Source organism: Momordica charantia, assembly GCF_013281855.1.
Source record: "Momordica charantia cultivar OHB3-1 chromosome 4 unlocalized genomic scaffold, Mcharantia_2.0 BLBB01000004.1, whole genome shotgun sequence".
In the NCBI taxonomy this organism is placed as follows: domain Eukaryota; kingdom Viridiplantae; phylum Streptophyta; class Magnoliopsida; order Cucurbitales; family Cucurbitaceae; genus Momordica; species Momordica charantia.
Window position 1 is genome coordinate 2,042,321 of NW_028275162.1, and position 19,173 is coordinate 2,061,493.

Genomic DNA, 19,173 nt, shown 5'->3' on the forward strand with positions numbered 1-19,173 from the left:
CAAATGGTCATTTATTTATTTATCATTTGGTCATTTATTTATCTCTCTTAGTGAACTTAGCAATTCAAAAACACATTCAACAAAATTAAAAAATTTAGAGACTTATTCCACCTTTTTTTTGGGATTCATAAACTTGTTGGGACAACAGTAAAACTTAACATCTCATTAAACACATAATTTAATTTTATATCTAATAAATCCAAAAATGTTGCAATAGTAAAATCTACCTAAATTAAAAGTTCAATGTTGAAGACATTCGATACAACTGAATTAAACTTATAATTTAACCAAAGCTTTCCTACCAAACTTGCAATTTTCAGATTTTTTTTTTCTTTTCCCTTTTAGGAGTTGAAAAAATTTGCAGAGTTATTTATTACTTGGCGACTTGGGCTGGATAGGATACCATATGTCACTTTCTTACATCACCCATAGCTCCCTTTGACTTGAAGATGCGTCCAATTTCCAAATGAGAAAATGAAGACAATTTTATGAAGAAAACGCCATAATCTTAAACAATCCACAGTGGTCAAGAAAAGGAAACTGGCTGTATGCTTGTGTTTCCATTAAATTATTCTGAAGAGATCATCGAGTTTCAAAGCAATTTGGTGGTTATAAGCCAGATTTTCTTTCAACCCAAACCCAAACTTCAATAACCTTCCATTACCCATAAAAGAGAAAATATCACTACCCCCAATGGATCCATGGTTTTGCTTTTGCCGTCTAGTTTTCTTCTCATGCCTCCTCTTCTCTGCAACTCAATGCTCGGCGGCAACGTGCCGCAGTTCAGAGAGGTCTGCCCTGTTGCAGTTCAAGGATAGCTTCGCCGCCGACCCTTCTTGCTCCGGCGATCCTCCAATGGTTGCTTCGTGGGCGGCGGAAGGCGGAGGAGACGACTGCTGCTCGTGGGTCGGCGTCGAGTGCAGCAACCAGACCGGAAACATTATCGGACTTAACCTTGCCGGCGGATGTCTGTACGGTTCCATTGACTCTAACAGCAGCCTCTTTGGACTTGTTCATCTTCAAACGCTTGTTCTTGCTGGAAACAACTTCAATTTCTCCGAAATCCCTGAAAGTATTGGACGGCTTTCTGATTTGACGCGCCTGGATCTTTCTGCTTCTGTGTTTTCTGGGCAAATCCCTTCGGCAATATCGAGGTTGTCCAGGTTATCATACTTGGATTTGTCTGGAAATGTTGATGATTCTTTAAATCCATTGTTGGAGCTGAAGAACCCTGATTGGAGAAATTTGGTTCTGAATCTTACTAGCTTGGAGACCCTGCGTCTCAGTAGGGTTAATATCTCTTCTGCTGTTCCTGATTTTCTTGCAAATCTCTCTTCTTTGGAGAATCTCTTCCTGGGGCAATGTGGGTTGACTGGAAATTTTCCTCAGAAAATCTTTCACTTACCGAATCTGCAGCATCTTGTTCTTCCATACAATCCAGGCCTCTCTGGTACTTTGCCTGAGTTCAACTTGAACAGTTCTCTTGTGAGGATATGGCTCGAACAAAGTGCATTTCATGGTGAAATACCCTCTTCAGTTGGAAATCTTAAGTCCTTGACTTGGTTGAACTTAGCAGATAGTAACTTTTCTGGGATAGTTCCTTCCACAATTGGTAACCTTACCAAACTCCAGCTGTTAGACCTTCATTTAAACAACTTTACCGGGCGAATTCCTTCGTCCCTCGAACAGCTAACCGAGTTGGATCGTGTACTTCTTAGCTATAACAATTTTAGAGATGCAACCTTGTCTTGGGTTGGTAAGCAGAATAAGCTTACTTACCTGGGACTTTCTGGGATCGGTTTGAGTGGTACTCTGCTGCCCTCTGTTGGAAACTTGACTAAGATTGTTTCGCTACTTCTCGGCGAAAATCGATTGACAGGTGAGCTTCCATCTTGGATAGGTAATTTTACCCAGCTAACTGAATTCCATCTGTATGGGAACAAATTGAGCGGTTCAATCCCGCAGTCTTTTTCTCAACTTATTAACCTTCAGAACCTTTATCTTCAGTATAATCACTTGAATGGGACTGTGCAATTAAGCATGTTTTTGAAGTTCCCGAACCTTACTGAACTTCACCTAACTGCCAATGATTTGACTGTTCTTGACGATCATATCAGTAGCCCAAATGCAACTCTTCCAAAGTTCAACTTGCTAGGACTTGGATCGTGCAATTTAACTCAAATTCCAGCGTTTCTTGAACATCAAAATCAGATAGAGGTATTAGAACTTGGAGAAAACAATATTCAAGGCCAAATACCCAAATGGATGTGGAATATGAGCAGAGAAAGTTTGAAGGTTTTCAACTTGAGTCACAACGCCCTGACAGGGGTAGAAGAATCTCAAGACGCTCTTCCTTGGGTTAATCTCTATGTATTAGATCTCTCTAATAACAGGTTACGAGAATCATTTCCATTTCTACCTGCCATATGCAAGCTAAGTTCACTTGTGGCCCTTGATTTGTCTAGTAATCTAATGAGTGGTGTTCTTCCACCGTGTATTGGGAATTTCAGTTCTTTGGATATCATGAATTTTAGACAAAACTCGCTTCATGGAACTATTCCTGATACCTTCATAAATGGGAGCAAATTAAGGTTCATTGATTTCAGTCAGAATCAGTTGCAAGGTCGAGTACCAAGATCATTAGCCAATTGTAAGAGTCTGGAAATCATTGACTTGAGTGACAACCAATTGACCGATGGTTTTCCTTTTTGGATTGGAAATCTTCCCATGCTAAGACTTCTAATTCTACGGTCTAATCACTTCCATGGAAAAATCGAAGAACCCGACACAAATACCGAGTTCCCCATGATGCGAATCGTTGATCTCTCCCACAATAACTTTTCGGGTAATCTCCCTTTGAAGTATCTAACTAATTCGAAAGGAATGGAGATTTTCAACAATACTGCTTCAACATATAGAAACACATTTGTAAGTTTCTCATTCAACTATGTTTGGGCACTTGAATTTTTCTACTCTACCACAATAACCATCAAAGGTTTTGAGAGAAACTACTCAAGGATCCAAGAAGTCTTTACGAGTATCGATCTCTCAAGTAATAGATTTGAAGGTGAAATACCAGATCTTGTTGGGAACCTAGAAGGCCTCCAATCTCTCAACGTTTCCCACAACACGCTCACTGGCCGCATCCCACCATCGATGGGGAATATGGCACGACTTGAGTCTTTGGACCTTTCGCACAACCAACTCTCAGGACCAATACCTCAGCAACTCTCACGGCTTAATTTCCTTGCAATATTTGACATCTCATACAACAACCTCTCCGGTCCGATACCACAAGGGAACCAATTTAACAATGTCGATAACAGTTCGTATGCAGGCAACATGGGATTATGTGGAGCACCATTGTCAAAAAAATGTGGAGATTCCGAGCCACCTTCATCGGGCTCTGACGAGGATGAAGATGAAGAATCAGATTTTCACATTAGCTGGAAGACGGTGTTGATTGGATATGGATGTGGAGTGTTGGTTGGAATGGTTGTAGGGAACTATATTCTTACAAGGAAGCAAGAATGGTTCAACAAGACCTTCAAATTTGGAAAACCCAAACAGTGGGAGGACTGAATGACAGCAAGATGCATGAGACTCGGGAGTGGATGACACTGGGTACCTCAGATGCCTGAATCTGCAAGATAATTGAAGAACATACTGCTGCTTTATCCTACATTTTTGTTTTTCTTTGTGTAAAGTTTTGCTTCTTTTACACACGTAGGGAACAGAATTGGGAACTGTACCATATTGTTGTAGTATATGTAATGTACAGTATTTCTAATTCAAAGACAGTAAACTCCCACCATCTAACAGCTGAGTTTGCAAGTTATAGATGCTTCAAATGGAGGATTTTCAACTCTCCTTGTGAGTTCTGACAGGGTGAGTTTTAGAATGATTTTTGGAACGATGAAAAGTGCTTTTCACTAATTAAGTTCTTACTTCTTTACTAAGATTCCAATGAGTTTTTGGGTCATAGAATGTTGGCCCTATCATTAATTCCAAATCAAGAGGAGATCCACCCCTAAAAATCTTAGTCCAAGACTGAAGTTCAGAGCAATTAATGGAGGATTATCATGAAAATGTGGAATAAAGAAGCAAGAGAGGAAGCAAGTTGTTCATCAGTAGACAGTGAAGGCAAAACCAAAACAAAAGAAATCAAATGAACAAAGCGCAGGGCACCAGGGCAAGGGTTATGAGATTACGTTCGAGGCATCGGCAATCCACCGCCCTTCACAAGAATCGCACTCGCTCACCAAGCAGTCCATCCCGGCCATTCGGCGCCGGCCACCGGCCACCGTCAGTTCTTCTTCTTCGTGAAGCTTCTGTAGTTGAAGCCCGCCCCTCACATAAGCGAATCATGGAGCTTACTCTGGCAATTCGCCGGTAGAACGTGGGTTGCATAATTATCGCCGGCGCCGGCGGGCTGAATTCTCCATCGGAACTCCGGCGGGAACCCTCCGTTGAAACTGTCGCACTCTGTTTTTTTCCATGAATAACAGCTTGCAATTGCAATTGTCTGTTTTTGGTGGGAAGGGGAAATTTTCAATTTCACCTACGCACGTTGAATTTGTTTATTCTTTTTTTTTTTTTTATCAATTTCGTCAAATAGACGTTTTGCAATTTTTAACTCTAAATGCTCTTGAATTTTAATTTTAAACGTAGTTTGATAGTTTGATGGGTAAGACATTTTAATTTTGCCTAATGAGACTGTTATTTTTAAATAATTTTTTACCATGCCCATAAAAAATATTATAATCTTCATTAAATATCACCACATCATTATATACCAAATAAATATATAAATAATGTGATAAGATAGTTAAAAAAAAAAGGAAATTTAATTGGAGAGACCAGATAAAGCATTATTAAATTGAAGCCTCCAAAAAAAAATTTAAGATTTTGAAATTAGGGGAAAAATAGAAATAAGATTGCCAACCTATCTCTGAAATTAATTATGTATTTGACATAAGCACTAAAATATTTAAGGCCCATTTTTTAATGTTCGTGTTTCTTATTTTATGTTTCTCGTTTGTTATTTCAAAACCTTCAAAGGAAATGATATGATTTTATTGGTTATCAATTGGGGTAAATATCCTCCCTTCTATCATTATAGTTTTTCTTCCCTTCTATCCAATTGGATTGGAATTTCCCTCTTTCATAATTTCATATAATCGATGATATTGTTTTTTATTAAAAAAAAATACTATCAAATAATCTGTGACATGAAAGACCTTAGGCTAATTTTGCTAAGACTTATTCACCTTCTTGTTCAATTCAGTCAACTAAATCCTGTCAATTCTGCTTAGAATTTAACCAAGCCAAAATATTTGGCCATTGACTTCTGTGGTAGATATTAGAATACAAATATCATTAACCTTCCACAACAAGTCTCAATTGACTTCTTTTTCTTGCTGTGCATGACTTGTAAGTTCACCAACAATGTACAGATGTTATAATTTGCTTGATCAAACTCTTCAGGGTTGGAATGCTCTCTGTTTTCGTACCTCTTTTTTTCCATATCTTTGAATCACATGGCACTGAAAAATCGGGTCACTGGAACGATGAAGTTCGACAAGCGAACGGGCTCCATGGATGACATTTTTGGACATCAAAATCTTGATTTCTATATATAGAACAGAAGCAATTTGGCTTTTGTTGCACATCCCAGTGTGGAATTCCCTCTGTTATAGCTGAAAGATATGAATATCATGAAGATATCATCACTTTCTTCTTATTCTTCCCTTGCTGCTTCCTATCTGGCTTTACTGTCAACTTTGCTTTTTGCTTTAACTATTGCTTTTCTTCTACTCATCCACTGTGCCATGATGAAGAGAGGAATGCTCTTTTGCAGTTCAAGGGAAGTTTTTTGTTTCTGCTAACTGTTCTCGCACTTCTCCGAAGATCAATTCTTGACGAGTCGATGGCAGAAGAGGCAATTGTTGTCTGTGGCGTGGCGTGGCGTGGCGTGGAGTTTGATGAGGAGACGGGTCGTGTGGTCGGCCTTGACCTCAGCAGTAATTGCCTCTATGGTTCCATAGACTCTGATAGCAGCCTCTTTAAACTTGTTCATCTTCAGAGGGTTGACCTTGCACTCAATAACTTCAATTTCTCTGAGGTTCGTGAAAGTATACAACTTATTTCTAAATTTGATGCTTCTCAACCTCTCTGGTTCTACATTTTCAGACCAAATTCCAGCTGCAATTTCTAAGTTGTCCACCTTGTCAGTCTTGGATTTGTCTCGAAATGTCGACATCGCTTCAGGAGAAGAGTTGTTGGAACTTAAGAATCTGGACTTCAAAAACTTTGTAGCAAACCTTACTAAACTTGAACATCTTAGTCTTAGTAAGGTTGACATATCATCCACAGTCCCACATTTCTTGGCAAATTTATCTTCTTTAAAATCCCTTCGGTTGACAGATTGCAGGGTGCGAGGCCAATTTCCCGCCAAAATATTTCAGTTCCCAAAACTAAAAATACTCGAAATACCATTCAATCTGAATCTCGTCCGGTATTTGCCCGAATTCAACTCGAGCAATTCACTCGAGGAACTATGTCCCAAGGACTCGGGAATTTCTAGTAAGATGCCTCATTCAGTTGGAAATCTATAGTCCTTGACTGTTTTTGATATATCAGGATGCGACTTTTCAGGGACTGTTCCTCCTTCACTTGGAAACCTCATCCATCTCAAGATACTAATCCTCCATTCAAACAAGTTCAGTGGCAAAATTCCTTCTTCCTTCAAAGACCTCTCTCAGTTAAAGTTTTTACCATCTCCGCTCCAATTATTTCACTGATCCAACCCTCTCTTGGGTTGGTAACCAGACAAAACTTGCATATTTGGGTCTTCCATATATCAGCCAAATAAAAAATAAACTGATGTATAATGTTCCATCTTCACTCTGCAACTTGAGTTCTCTTGTTTACCTTGATATCTCTGGCAACTCCATTGGTGGTTTGCTTCCCAGTTGTGTGGGAAATTTCAGTTCTTTAGAAGTTCTGAGACTAAGTGATAACAAGTTGTCAAGTTCCACGGAAGCATTCCCGACACCTTCGTTGGCGAAAGCAATCTACGGGCAATCGACTTCAGTCAGAATCAGTTTCAGGGTCAAGTCCCAAGATCATTAGAAAACAGCCAAATGCTGGAAAATATAGACCTCGGCCACAATCAACGGAATGATGTTTTCCCCTCTTGGCCGGGAGCTCTTCCAGAGTTGAGGCTCCTCATGTTGCGATCCAATCAATTCAACGGGATCATTGGAGAGCCAAAACCAACCATGACTTCTCGAAGCTGCGCGTTATCGATCTTTCTTATAAATTTTCGGGTAACCTGCCACTCAAAAGCATCAGGAATTTGAATGCCATGAAGGTTACTACTGCAGCTACCAACTCAACATATATGAAAGCAAATAGTGCATTTTTATTTTTTTTTTTGCAAATTATGCTTGGGCTCTCGAGTATTACTACACAATCACCATAATCAATAAAGGGTAGAGAAGTTTCTCAAAGATTCAAGAGGCTTTCACCAGTATGGATCGAATCGGTGAGTTAAAGGGTCTTCATTATCTCAATCTCTCTCATAACATGCTCGGTGGTCGAATCCCGTCATCATTGGGGAACATAACGGAGCTTGAATCTTTGGATCTTTCGAACAACAAGCTTTCAGGGGAGATTCCAGAAACACTGGCATGGCTCACTTTCCTTTCCACTTTTGATGTCTCTCAAAACAGGCTCTCTGGTATAATACCAGAAGGAAACCAACTTAACGGGAAATGTGGGATTGTGCGGGAAGCCATTGAAGAAATGTGGGGACTCTGAGGCTGAGGAACCATCTTCTTCAACCTCAGGAGAAGTTGAAGCCTCTGTGTTTGATTTTGATTGGATATGGGTGTGGGGTGGTGTTTGGAATGCTGGCTGGGAATTATGTAATCAAGAGGAAAGAAGAATGGTTTCTGATGGTTTTCAGAGTTGCACGACCAAAGAGGAAGGAGATAAGAAGAACAAACCATTAAAAGAGTTGTTAAAAGCTCTGGTTTCATCCAAGAGTGAATTCGAGATAGGGTGAAAAGTATTTTTAGTTCTACGTGAAAGCATGGTTGCTTCCAGAAGTTCTTATAAAATAGGTATTTCACTTAAAAGTATTACTTTAAAAACTCAAATCTAAAACTCTAAGGCCCTTTGAGATAATGACTTTGTTTTCAGTTTCCAATTTGAAAAATTATACTCGACTCCTCGCAACTTTTCTCATACATTACACATTCAAATTCTTTGCCAAATTTCAAAAACAAAACAAGTTTTAATAAATATTCATAATACATGAGAGTTACTTTCTCATACATTACACATTCAAATTCTTTTTCAAATTTCAAAAACAAAACAAGTTTTAATAAATATTCATAATACATGAGAGTTACTTTGGTAAGCAAATGTAGTAGGATCAAACGGTTGTCCCGTGACTTCGTGAGATTAATCGAGGTGCGTGTAAACTGACCCGAACATTCACGGATATCAAAAAAATATGTATATATTCACAATACACGTGTTATTATTGTTACATTAGACTCATGGAAACAACTTTTTTTATTTTCAAAATTTGACTTACATTTTGAAAATGATAATAGTAAAGCAGAGAAACACATAGGCGGTTGACGTTTATAAGCTTAGTTTTCCAAACTAGAAAACCAAAAATAAAACGGTTAAAGGGGACCTAAATAATGACTTGAATTTCAATATCAGTACCATTTATTCATCATTCCCCTGCATAACCATTGGCAGCCATTAACCCAAAAGCTAAAAGAGGATACCCAAAACAGACCTCATCTTAAATTTGTCAAGAGAAAACACAGTGAAGAACAAATACATTTTTTTTAGATAAGAGTGAAGAACAAATACAAAGAAACAAAAAAACACAAACCATGAGTTGAGCATAAACCCTAATGCCATAACATTTGAGTATATGATGAGATGAGTGGTGACGATCAGATGGACACAAAATAGAGCAGCAGAGCAACCCCAAACATAAACCGAAAGTGAGGAAAAAGAAGAAAAAAGGAAAGAAAGAAAGGTCAATTCGAAAGAAGAAGGCCTAGAAATGTGCAAAGGATAAAACAAGAACAAGAAACAACAAATCTGCTTACCCCGAAAAAACCTTTATATTTAATTGCTACACACCAACGGAGCTCTCCACCCATCTCTTCCATTGCCTGCACCCTTTCAACTTTTCCATTTGGCCCCATCTTCTCCCTCTTTGATACCCTCTCTCTCTCTCACAAGAAAGACAACAAAATTAAATATAATTCACCCATTTAAATTTAAAAGATGATATGAAATGTTAAAAATGTTTTCCTTTTTTCTTTTAAACCACAGTGGAAAATTGTGTGGTAATAAATGTCTTATCTACTGAATGAGAGTAGAGGTTCGACCCTCTATTTTTTTTGTCGATGATAAATATCTTTACTCTTGGTCAAAGATATATACCTAAATCAATTGAGTTGTGTTCGAGTTGACCTATTAAGTTATATTTGAATTGACCGTCAAAGTATTATACACATGATTAAAATAAATGTGATAGATGCAAAATAGGATTCTAAATGATTTCTTTCTTTTTTTCTTTCGTTAAAAAACACACTTAGTCCCATACTTTTTACTAAACCAACAAGGATAATATCATATGTACTAAAAAAAAATAACATATTCCTCAAACTAAGAGGTTGTCACTTCGATCCTCCACTTTTTCATCTACTAAATAAGAAACTTACCATAATAATTTTATCATAAATTTTAAGATGGAATCGAACTCAAAATCGAGATATATGTAACTTAATCGGTTGACCAATAATTGGATTGGCCGGTACTTTTTAGTTGGATCCTTTTTTTTTCAATTTTTCAATTACCTTTTTTTTTTGGGGCCGATTTTGTCCAATAATTAATCTCCTCCATCGCACAAGTCAAATCCCTTGAACCATCTGATCCTTTATATTTTTGCCTCAGCATTGACTTCAAAAACACACAAACAAGAAACCAACAACAAGAACAAGAACAAAGAAGAAGCTTAACGATGCAGAGAAATGCAGCCGAGAAGAACAACAAGATCAAGAAGAAGAAGAATTTCAAATTCTCAATCAACGATCACCTCGACGTTCTCACCGAAATCCTCCGGCGACTCGACGGCCCCTCCCTCTGCGCCGCCGCCTGCGTCTGCCGCCTCTGGTGTGCCCTAGCCCGCAACGACGATTCCCTCTGGGAGCACCTCTGCCTCCGCCACGCCTCCTCTCCGCCTCCCTCCGCCCTCCGCTCCGTCGTCCTCGCTCTCGGCGGCTACAAGCGCCTCTACATGCTCTGCCTCCGCCCCCTCCTCGCCACATTCAATCGCCGCCGCTCCCATTTCGTCCGCCGTGTTTCCACTCTCCAAGATCACCTCCAACTCTCCCTCTCCCTCTTCTCCGTCGATTGTTACGAGAGAAGCGGAAGGATTGCCGGCGATGCGGCGGCGGCGGCTCCGTCGCTCAGATTCCTCTGTAAACCGGTGAACGTATGATTTCTTCTCATCCTTTCAATTTTTTGTTTCGGCGTTTAAATTGATTGAATCGTCTCATTTGGACAATAAGGGACTCCTTTTTGTTCTTCTGAATTTAATTTCAATTTACTTAACATATTAATAAATATTACCATTTTTCTTAACAACTTTTATTCTTCCAATAAATCACTTTAATTAACTAATTTAGTTGCTTTCCAGTGGAGTATAGTGAGTTAAGTTCAGGTTATTAAGTCTAATTGAAGTAATAAAATTTTCATTCTTCCAATAAATTACTTTAATTAACTGTATATTTTCAAGTGACGGTTCTTTTCGTCTCTTGATAGTTGGAAGTTCTTTAGATCTGGGTAGAGCTTTCTACACGGTGTGGGGATACGGTTCGAATTCATGATATTTTGGTTAGAAAGAGATGTCTTAACCATTTGAACTATGCTCGATTTGATAATATTACTTAAATCAAAATTTCAAACTTAGAAAAAATTTATGAATGAGGTATATAACATATGTACATGTATTTTATATTGGGTAGTCAATAATATTAGTGATATATTTAGTATTTAGTATATCATTTATATAACTAAAATATTAAACTCAAAATTTTTTTTATTAACGATATACTACATAATGTCAAATATCTCCACAAAATCGAAATAACAAAAATAAATTTTTTTTTGTCATATTTGCCGAACTAATAAATGCTGAGCATTGTAAATATATTTTAATAATAGTTAAAAGTATCTTTCAATAAAGCTAAAAAAAATAACATAATATAATGATTTAAAAAATTATATTATAGAACAAATAATTGGTTCTTCATCGAACATATCTTAACTCAATAACTCAATAATTATCTTGTTTCTTCCATAGGATGGGAGGTTCAATCTCACACCACACCACGACATCTATTGTACTGAAAGAAAAAAAAAATTTCAAGAATAAAAAATTAATGAAGTACTAAATTCACTATTTTAACTCTCTTTCTTCTTTTTTTATTTTCCAAGTAATTGTCAATTTTTGTGTTGACATTTGTTGTGTTTCATCATTTTTCAAGTATTCCGTTGTATGTATTTAATTTATATACTTTAAAAAAAGTTCTAATAAATTTATGAACTTTTAAGATTATGTTATTTTCTTCCTATATTTGTCTCACCATTTTTCAAGTGTCAAGCACGCTCAATAGATAAAACATTTATTACCATCTTAAAGTTTCATAGTTCAAATTATGCTCTCACAATTATTGAACTAAAAAGTTCTCAAATTTTTAATTTTGTGTTAAAAACGTTAATAAATTCTTTTAAAAAATAACTTATAAATTTCCTCAACCCACTTGAAATTAATCAATCACACCACATTTTAACTCGAGTGACCAATTAGACATATAATCAAAACGATAAAGATCTAAAAAAATTCTTATTTCATAAAAAATTTATAATAAACAATATCAAATAAATAATATTCTGATTTTTTATCATATTTATAAACAAACGGGATTTAAACTTGAAAGTACAAAGATTAAATGGTCATCGGACTCGAAACATAATAGAAAGTAATGGAAGAGAAAAAGTTGGAGACTAAGTTTAGAAGCATTACTGAGAGAGAAAGAAAGGTGGGGGGTGTGAGAGTGAGGGTTCATGGCAGCCCTAAATCAGAGAATCCGACGCTTCTATTCGGAGTTTGGTGTGCGGCAGAATCTTCTTCTCAACAAAATGGTGCGTGCGGCTTCCACCTCTCTCTTTCCATATCAGATTTTGGGGCCCGGGTCGGGATCGAGACCCGATGTCTAAAAGTGTTCATGGATTAGATTGAGTTTTCTGACATTTTAGATCCAACTCAAACGTTTTGGTTGTAGATTTGTACAACTCGAACAATTATTGTTAAAATTACAAACTCAACCCAAGCCAATCGGTAAAAGTTCGGTTGGTCGGATTGATTCGATTCGAGTTTTAGTCAAAACTCACACCTCATAAGTGTTAGGTGCAGTTACGTAACCCTCAAGTATGTACAACTAATTATAGCTATACAATTTGGTTCGGGTTTAAAATTAATTTGAGTTAGAAATATAATTGAGCTGGAAATGTGAGTGATTTTTAAGTTAATAATAAATGTGTAGCTCGAGTATTAAATTTTCATTGACATTTTTATATATTCGACACAGGACTAAATTGACATTTGTATTTGTACAGTATTGCAAAAAAGTGACAAAATATAAAAATTTATCAATCAAATATCATGAATATAAACATAATAATAATATTAATAAATTTTAACTTATTTGAAATGAATCAAATTGTTACTTGTTACCAATATTTATATTTTTATAATTTTTTAAAAAATATTCATATACATTCACATTTTATCGATGTTTTCATCTACATTTACATAAAGGTGAGATCTCGACACTTTCATAGACATCAACATTAAAAATGTTTTATTCTACCAAAGCGAGCATAGCTCAGTAATTGACGTATATTTTCAATTAAGAGATTTTGGGTTCAATTCTTCATGCCATATGTTGTACTTAAAAAGAAATTTGATCGTGAATCGGGCTGGATTGATTCAACTTGATAGATTCGAGAATGGAACTAATCTAATCGATTTTTTTTTTTTTTTTATGAATATGATCTCAGTCCAAATTAGTTTTCAATCCAACCCAAATCATATAGGCTGAGTTTTCCATCCGCCCCCTCTCCACTTCCTCCCTGTCTATCTTACCAATTGCAAGTGGACTTTTCCCAAGCCCATTGTCTTGGCCCATTGGGTCTCTTCTATCTATGTCAATTTCTATTTTCACTATATCGGTTTATAATTATCACGCTTATTCTCAATGGATAGACTCATCAAATAAGAAAACTATCGATGTTTGATAGATACGATGGTTTTTTTATACTTCTTAAAATATGTATGACATTGTAAAAAGTTGACAATTATCTAAAGCGGCGTACTTTATTTGGAGAAAATAAAGAGAAGTAATGAATTAGTATATTGAGAAAATTGTTGACGTTGTGTGAGTATAACGATATTTTATGATATGTAACTAGATAGTACATTTGAATTGAAATCACAGACAACACAACTCATTACGAACAAAATGGTAATTTAACACTTTTATTTTGTGTTGAATCCCTACTCAAGTGAATAACAAATTTAAAGGTGTATTCCATTAATGATAGAAATTAAATAAAAAGGAAATCTTGAGTCTTAGGAGGGGTATTTAAGTTAATTTTTCAAAAGTTTGAAAGACTAATATACATAATGGTATGAACTAAATTTTGTAATTCAATATTTAATTAATGGTTAAAAGAAAATCTCAAAGAGAGCAAGGCTCTCATTAGTGATCTTATTGGTTCATTCTTATTGTTTGTGTTATGGGAGGCATTAATGATGATGAAAAAGACCACAAATGTGGATCAAAAAGTAAGATTATTATATTACAACAAACCATTTTTTTTAAATTAATTTCGAGAGAGATGTATATTTTTTTAGTACAATTTCTAGAGGGATATTATGGTTTGACAAATAAAATTAGGGCTAAATTTTATAATTAGTCTATCTACTATGTCTTTATCTTTTTATGAAAGTATTCCTATGAAAATGTACCATAAATATTTGGAAAAAATAATAAAGATCATTTTTTTTCGTCGTACTTTGAAAATAATGGTAAAAATCTAAACATCATCCAATAACCTCACTTTAAAATAAAATAAACTTTAATTCGCTCTCTTTTTCTATTTTACAGTTAATTAGTAATATTTTAAAATATAGCTTAAATTCATGTTTTTCGACTAATGTAACTCGATTCCACGTCGTAAAAATCAAATGTTATCTCATGAAGAACATTTATTGCAACACCCTTGATGCTTTATGCATATGAGCCAACTAATTTGGTACTGCAACTATTGAGATTGCCCGTGAAACCATACTCACAGCCGTCTCAATTGGAAACAAAAGATTATATATAGTTTGTTTTAGTTTATCTCAATAATGAGTTGTGGTAAAACCAGTTTCTATAGTGGCATAATGGCCCTCTAAAAATAGTAATACCTTCGACTTCCTCAACAAACCCAACATACATAATTTTTTTTTACAAACACTTCGATTTTTGTTACTGTCTTAATAGCAATGTTAATGTTCATTAAATTTTAATCAAAGTACAGAGATGATAATACAACTTTTAAAAACATAGACATACTAAATTAAAATTAAAGTCATTAAAACTACAATTCAAGCCTAAAAGCAAATAAAGTTTGTGAATTTGTATATCATATAGTGAGCACACATAATACATAACTTATAACTATTATACTATGCATGTAGATTGCATGAAATCAATGCATCACATTTGGAAAAATTTATTGTTAAAATTAGAGAACTATATATACAAATACAAAAACTTTTATGTTTAATTATGAAATAATGTAAAATTATACTAAACCAAATTCTAAAGCATATCAAAAGCTTAACTATCTCTCAAGATTCAAATGGCAGAAAAACTGATTTGATTTTAATTTAGGCAATGAAGGTAAAATAGAACTTTGTAAAAAAATAATAAATTAATGAAAAATAAAAATAAAAATGCTTTTTAGTGAATAAAGTGACAGAAATAAAAAAATAGGGGAAATAATCAGTGACCTACATTATTGATTTATAGTTTAAACAAAAATGGAAACCCAATAAATAAATTAATCTCATTTTCATTACCTGTTTTCCACTTTTATTTTACTACGGAAAATAAAAAAAATAAAAAAATAAAGTGAATTATATATATTATACATTAAATCAAGAATGGCGCACGTTAGCAGGACGCACCATTAAATAGCATATTACAATCCCATTTTACAAGATTATATTTCATTTTTATTATTATTACACTAATTTTTCTCCCCCTAATTTTTCCGACCGGCGATCGAGGGCCTCCATCCCCAAATTCGTCGCCGCCACTTCTTCGGAGGCAGAGCCGGCTCCGACCCGGATCTAATTCCCCCATGTCCGTCCTCCAGATTTCCCCAATTTTATGAACCCTAATTTACTCTTCTGTTCACTTCCAGTTACATTTTTTCCCCTCTTTTTGGGAAAAAGGAAAAAATTTAGGGGAATTTCTTTTTTTTCGCGGGAGGGAGTTCCTTTGAGTGGGCTACTGCCTCTGGTACAGTGAGATTTGCCCACAGCTGAGCTTAATTTTGCTCGATGTTCTAAGTACACGTGGCGATCTGGATAGTTACCACCTCCATTTGCTTGCTCGGATTTCAGTGAGCTTTTTTTAGGTATTTCTTTTTCTCGAACACTATTGCTTGTCTTTGATTATAAAATTTTAGTTGTAGCGTATGGATTTTTTACATGTGCTCTTTTTGCTTGGTGGGTTTTTTTAATGCGTTTTTGGGTGTGAATTGAGAAATTTTTGGGTGGTGATTTGAAAATTGAACTGGATTTTGTGCTCTCGAGTGGATGTGGATTTATTGCGAAATGGGGTTTCTGATTTTAGTGTGAAGTGTTCGAATGCTGAGCAAAGTGATGGTGAAGGGATGTTGAGGTTTTTAGTTGAGACTGTACTCTGGTTACTGAGAAATGGAAAATGTCGATATTGTCGAATTATTTGGGACCGAGACTGGTTGATTCTTTTACTTCAAAGATCGAGATTCTTGAATCTTTGATTTTTAAAGTTTTTCTTCTTCCCAGAATACTGTAGCTGTTAAACTATTCATAAATTTCCAGTTCGAGATCTCGTCTTTTGTTTCTCTCTCTTCTTGTTAGTTACCATAATGAGAATTTTCGACTCGATTGACTCAAAGATATTACCCTTCTTATTTCGTTGAAAAAAAAAAAAACTCTGCAGGAAGTGTTCGCTTTCTCAAGCTATATTCCCGCGAGAACGTTGACATTTGTGCCAATTATTAGCGAACGTGGAAATGTGGATATGTTTGAGAATGTGGCTTCATGAGCTGTTAAGAACAACTCACTGGTCGTAGTTTTTTGTCTCTGAGTTTTTGGTCTTTCACTGATTTGGATTCGTAAATGGAAGTGAACAAAGAGGAGGCCCTTAAAGCAAAAGAGGTCGCTGAGAAGCGTTTTGCCAAGCGAGACTTCAATGGTGCAAAGAACTATGCGTTGAAGGCCAAAACCCTGTTCCCAGAGCTGGAGGGGATATCACAAATGGTGGCAACTTTTGATGTTTATGTTGCTTCGGAGATTAAGTGTAATGGTGAGGTTGATTATTATTCCATTCTAGGATTGAAGCCATCTGCAAGTAAAGAGGCTATAAAGAAACAATACAAGAAGATGGCTGTGTTGCTTCATCCTGACAAGAACAAGACCATAGGAGCTGATGGAGCATTTAAGCTTGTTTCTGAAGCATGGGCTCTACTTTCAGATAGTTCCAAGAGAAATGCATATGATATCAAGAGAACCACACAATTGGCTTCTGGAGTCAACCAGCCAAACTTGCCTACAGCTCACGCTTCTGCGGCTACAAGTTTTAACAACTACACAAATTTACCCATGTCTCATGGTAGACTCGATACCTTCTGGACTGTCTGCACCTCCTGTAAAGTTCAGTATGAGTATCTCCGGAAATACGTCAACAAGAAACTTCGGTGCAAAAATTGTCGCGGTGTTTTCATAGCTGTGGAAACTGGAGCTGCCCCAGTAAATGGTTCTTTTCCTTACTGTTCCTGGTCAAATGTTGCTGGTAATCGTTATGGAAGTCATGGATTTGAGGGAGTTACATATATCCCGGGAGATACTAGCTTTTATGCCGGACATGGGTATGAGTATGTTTCAAATATGTCATTTCAGTGGAGCTCATCCTCTGGAGTTTACACTCAAACATTGGGCCCGAATGGACTGGCTTCGGCACCTGTTGATAATGTTTGTCAAACCAATGGACATTTCAGTACATCAGGAGTGAAAGATAAGGCAAGAGTCAACGGGAAGCGCGCCTCCAAAAACAAGGTGGCTAATATGAATGCAAGCACACCTTCTGGCTGTTATGAATTCTTTGGTTCAGATAGCAATGGAGCTGATAAGAGAAGGAAGGTCGTTGTGGAAGCCAGTTTGAGAAACGGTTATGTAGAGAAGGGATCATTATTGCCTGCTTCAGACTCAGCGTTAGCTAATGGAAATGCTACTGTGAAGCATGAGCCTGTAGTCTCTTCCTCTCCAACTGAGCTTTCTGCTAAGCGCGCCCCTGTTCCTCCTGTATTTGACGTCAGAAAGATGTTAATTGAGAAGGCAAGGACTGAAATTCGCAAGAAATTGGAAGAGATAAGGATTTCCTCAGCCAATGCTGCTGCTCGTGAGAAATCAAAGACAGAGTCTCAAGTTGGTCTGTTTGGAAAGACTGGACGGGCACCTAAAACAACTAATTCTGATATGTCTGGCCGTTGGTTAGACAAAGACAGAGCTGGACCAATCTCAATAAATGTACCTGATTCTGACTTCCACGATTTTGACAAGGATCGCTCAGAGGAATGCTTCAAGGCAAAGCAAATATGGGCTCTGTACGATGAAGAAGATGGCATGCCTCGCTTGTACTGTCTTATTCGCGAGATCATCTCAGTTAAACCATTTAAAATTCTCATAAGTTACTTAAGCTCTAAAACGGATACGGAATTTGGATCAGTCAACTGGTTGGAATATGGGTTCACAAAATCCTGTGGAAATTTCCGTGCTTGGAACTCTGATGTCGTCGAACAAATCAACATCTTCTCTCATGTCCTAAGCCGCGAAAAGGCCGGTAGAGGAGGCTGCGTTCGGATATATCCGAAAAGCGGAGACATTTGGGCTGTTTATCGAAACTGGTCATCAAATTGGGACAGATCAACCCCCGATGAAGTGAGGCACCGATATGAAATGGTGGAAGTTCTTGATGATTACTCAGAAGAGCTCGGTGTCTGCATCTGCCCCCTTGTCAAACTAACTGGATTCAAGACAGTTTATCAAAGAAATGCAGACAAAGATGCCATTCGTTGGATTCCCAGGAAGGAAATGGTACGGTTTTCACACCAGGTACCCTCTTATCTACTCAAGGGAGAAGCAAGTAACCTGCCAGAACATTGCTGGGATCTCGACCCGGCCGCCACTCCCGACGAACTGCTCCACACTGCAACAGAAAAAGAAGGGTCGACCGAAATCCAGTTGAGTTGAGTCCAGCGGGAGAAAGAAGAAGAAGAACAGCAAGATAATGGGTCGGAGTCAATATGAGCAGTCTTAACCAAAGTTAGATCTAACTGTACAAATATGTCTCAAGAATTTGGCCAAACGCCATTACAGACAAGACGAGAAATCTACAGTTTGATTTGGATAATGTCTGCTGAGTCGCTTCTATAACCACGAATTTGGCTTCAAGTAAATGCTTTTTTACAGAAGAACCACAACAACACGATCCTTATGGCTTATGCTCCATTATTCCCTGGCATGTTAATCAGAAGAAGAGCTTTGTTTTTTTTTTTTTTCTCTTTTCTTCTCTACTTTTCCTCCAGATTAGTTTCTCTTACTTTGTTCTAATGGAAACGAACGAGAACTTGCATGTTTAATCTCTTGATTTTGTTGTAAAATTTGATGCTTCAGCTTCACTGCTTTGAGGCCTCATTTCAGACGACAAACTTCTGAACACCCACTTCTTGAAGTCGTGTCAATTT

At 36.7% G+C, this 19,173-nt stretch overlaps 3 protein-coding genes and 1 pseudogene across 3 annotated transcripts; all 4 read left to right on the plus strand.

Annotated features, from left to right (window-relative positions):
- Positions 1–246: 246 nt before the first annotated feature.
- Positions 247–3,936, plus strand: LOC111007949 (receptor-like protein 6). Its single transcript, XM_022280502.2, has one exon. It carries the CDS (start codon positions 694–696, stop codon positions 3,580–3,582), a length of 2,889 nt encoding a protein of 962 aa, XP_022136194.1. The 5' UTR covers positions 247–693; the 3' UTR covers positions 3,583–3,936.
- Positions 3,937–4,168: 232 nt separating this feature from the next.
- Positions 4,169–8,018, plus strand: LOC148211633 (receptor-like protein 47). Its single transcript, XM_088122503.1, is given in 12 exon segments — positions 4,169–4,381; positions 5,700–5,826; positions 5,927–5,952; positions 5,954–6,154; positions 6,156–6,434; positions 6,618–6,769; positions 6,867–7,023; positions 7,026–7,269; positions 7,272–7,485; positions 7,536–7,769; positions 7,771–7,887; positions 7,889–8,018. Coding segments are annotated over 12 exon segments (2,094 nt in total).
- A 1,522-nt stretch (positions 8,019–9,540) lies between these two features.
- Positions 9,541–10,689, plus strand: LOC111007919 (F-box protein SNE pseudogene; annotated as a pseudogene).
- Positions 10,690–15,384: 4,695 nt separating this feature from the next.
- On the plus strand, positions 15,385–19,137 carry LOC111007643 (uncharacterized). Its single transcript, XM_022280067.2, has 2 exons — positions 15,385–15,801; positions 16,371–19,137. Exon 2 carries the CDS (start codon positions 16,550–16,552, stop codon positions 18,677–18,679), a length of 2,130 nt encoding a protein of 709 aa, XP_022135759.2. The 5' UTR covers positions 15,385–15,801; positions 16,371–16,549; the 3' UTR covers positions 18,680–19,137.
- Positions 19,138–19,173: the final 36 nt, after the last annotated feature.

Excerpts from the sequence above, each read along its gene's own strand:
- LOC111007949 (XM_022280502.2), top strand. The coding sequence starts at position 694 with ATGGATCCATGGTTTTGCTTTTGCCGTCTAGTTTTCTTCTCATGCCTC.
- LOC111007643 (XM_022280067.2), top strand. The coding sequence starts at position 16,550 with ATGGAAGTGAACAAAGAGGAGGCCCTTAAAGCAAAAGAGGTCGCTGAG.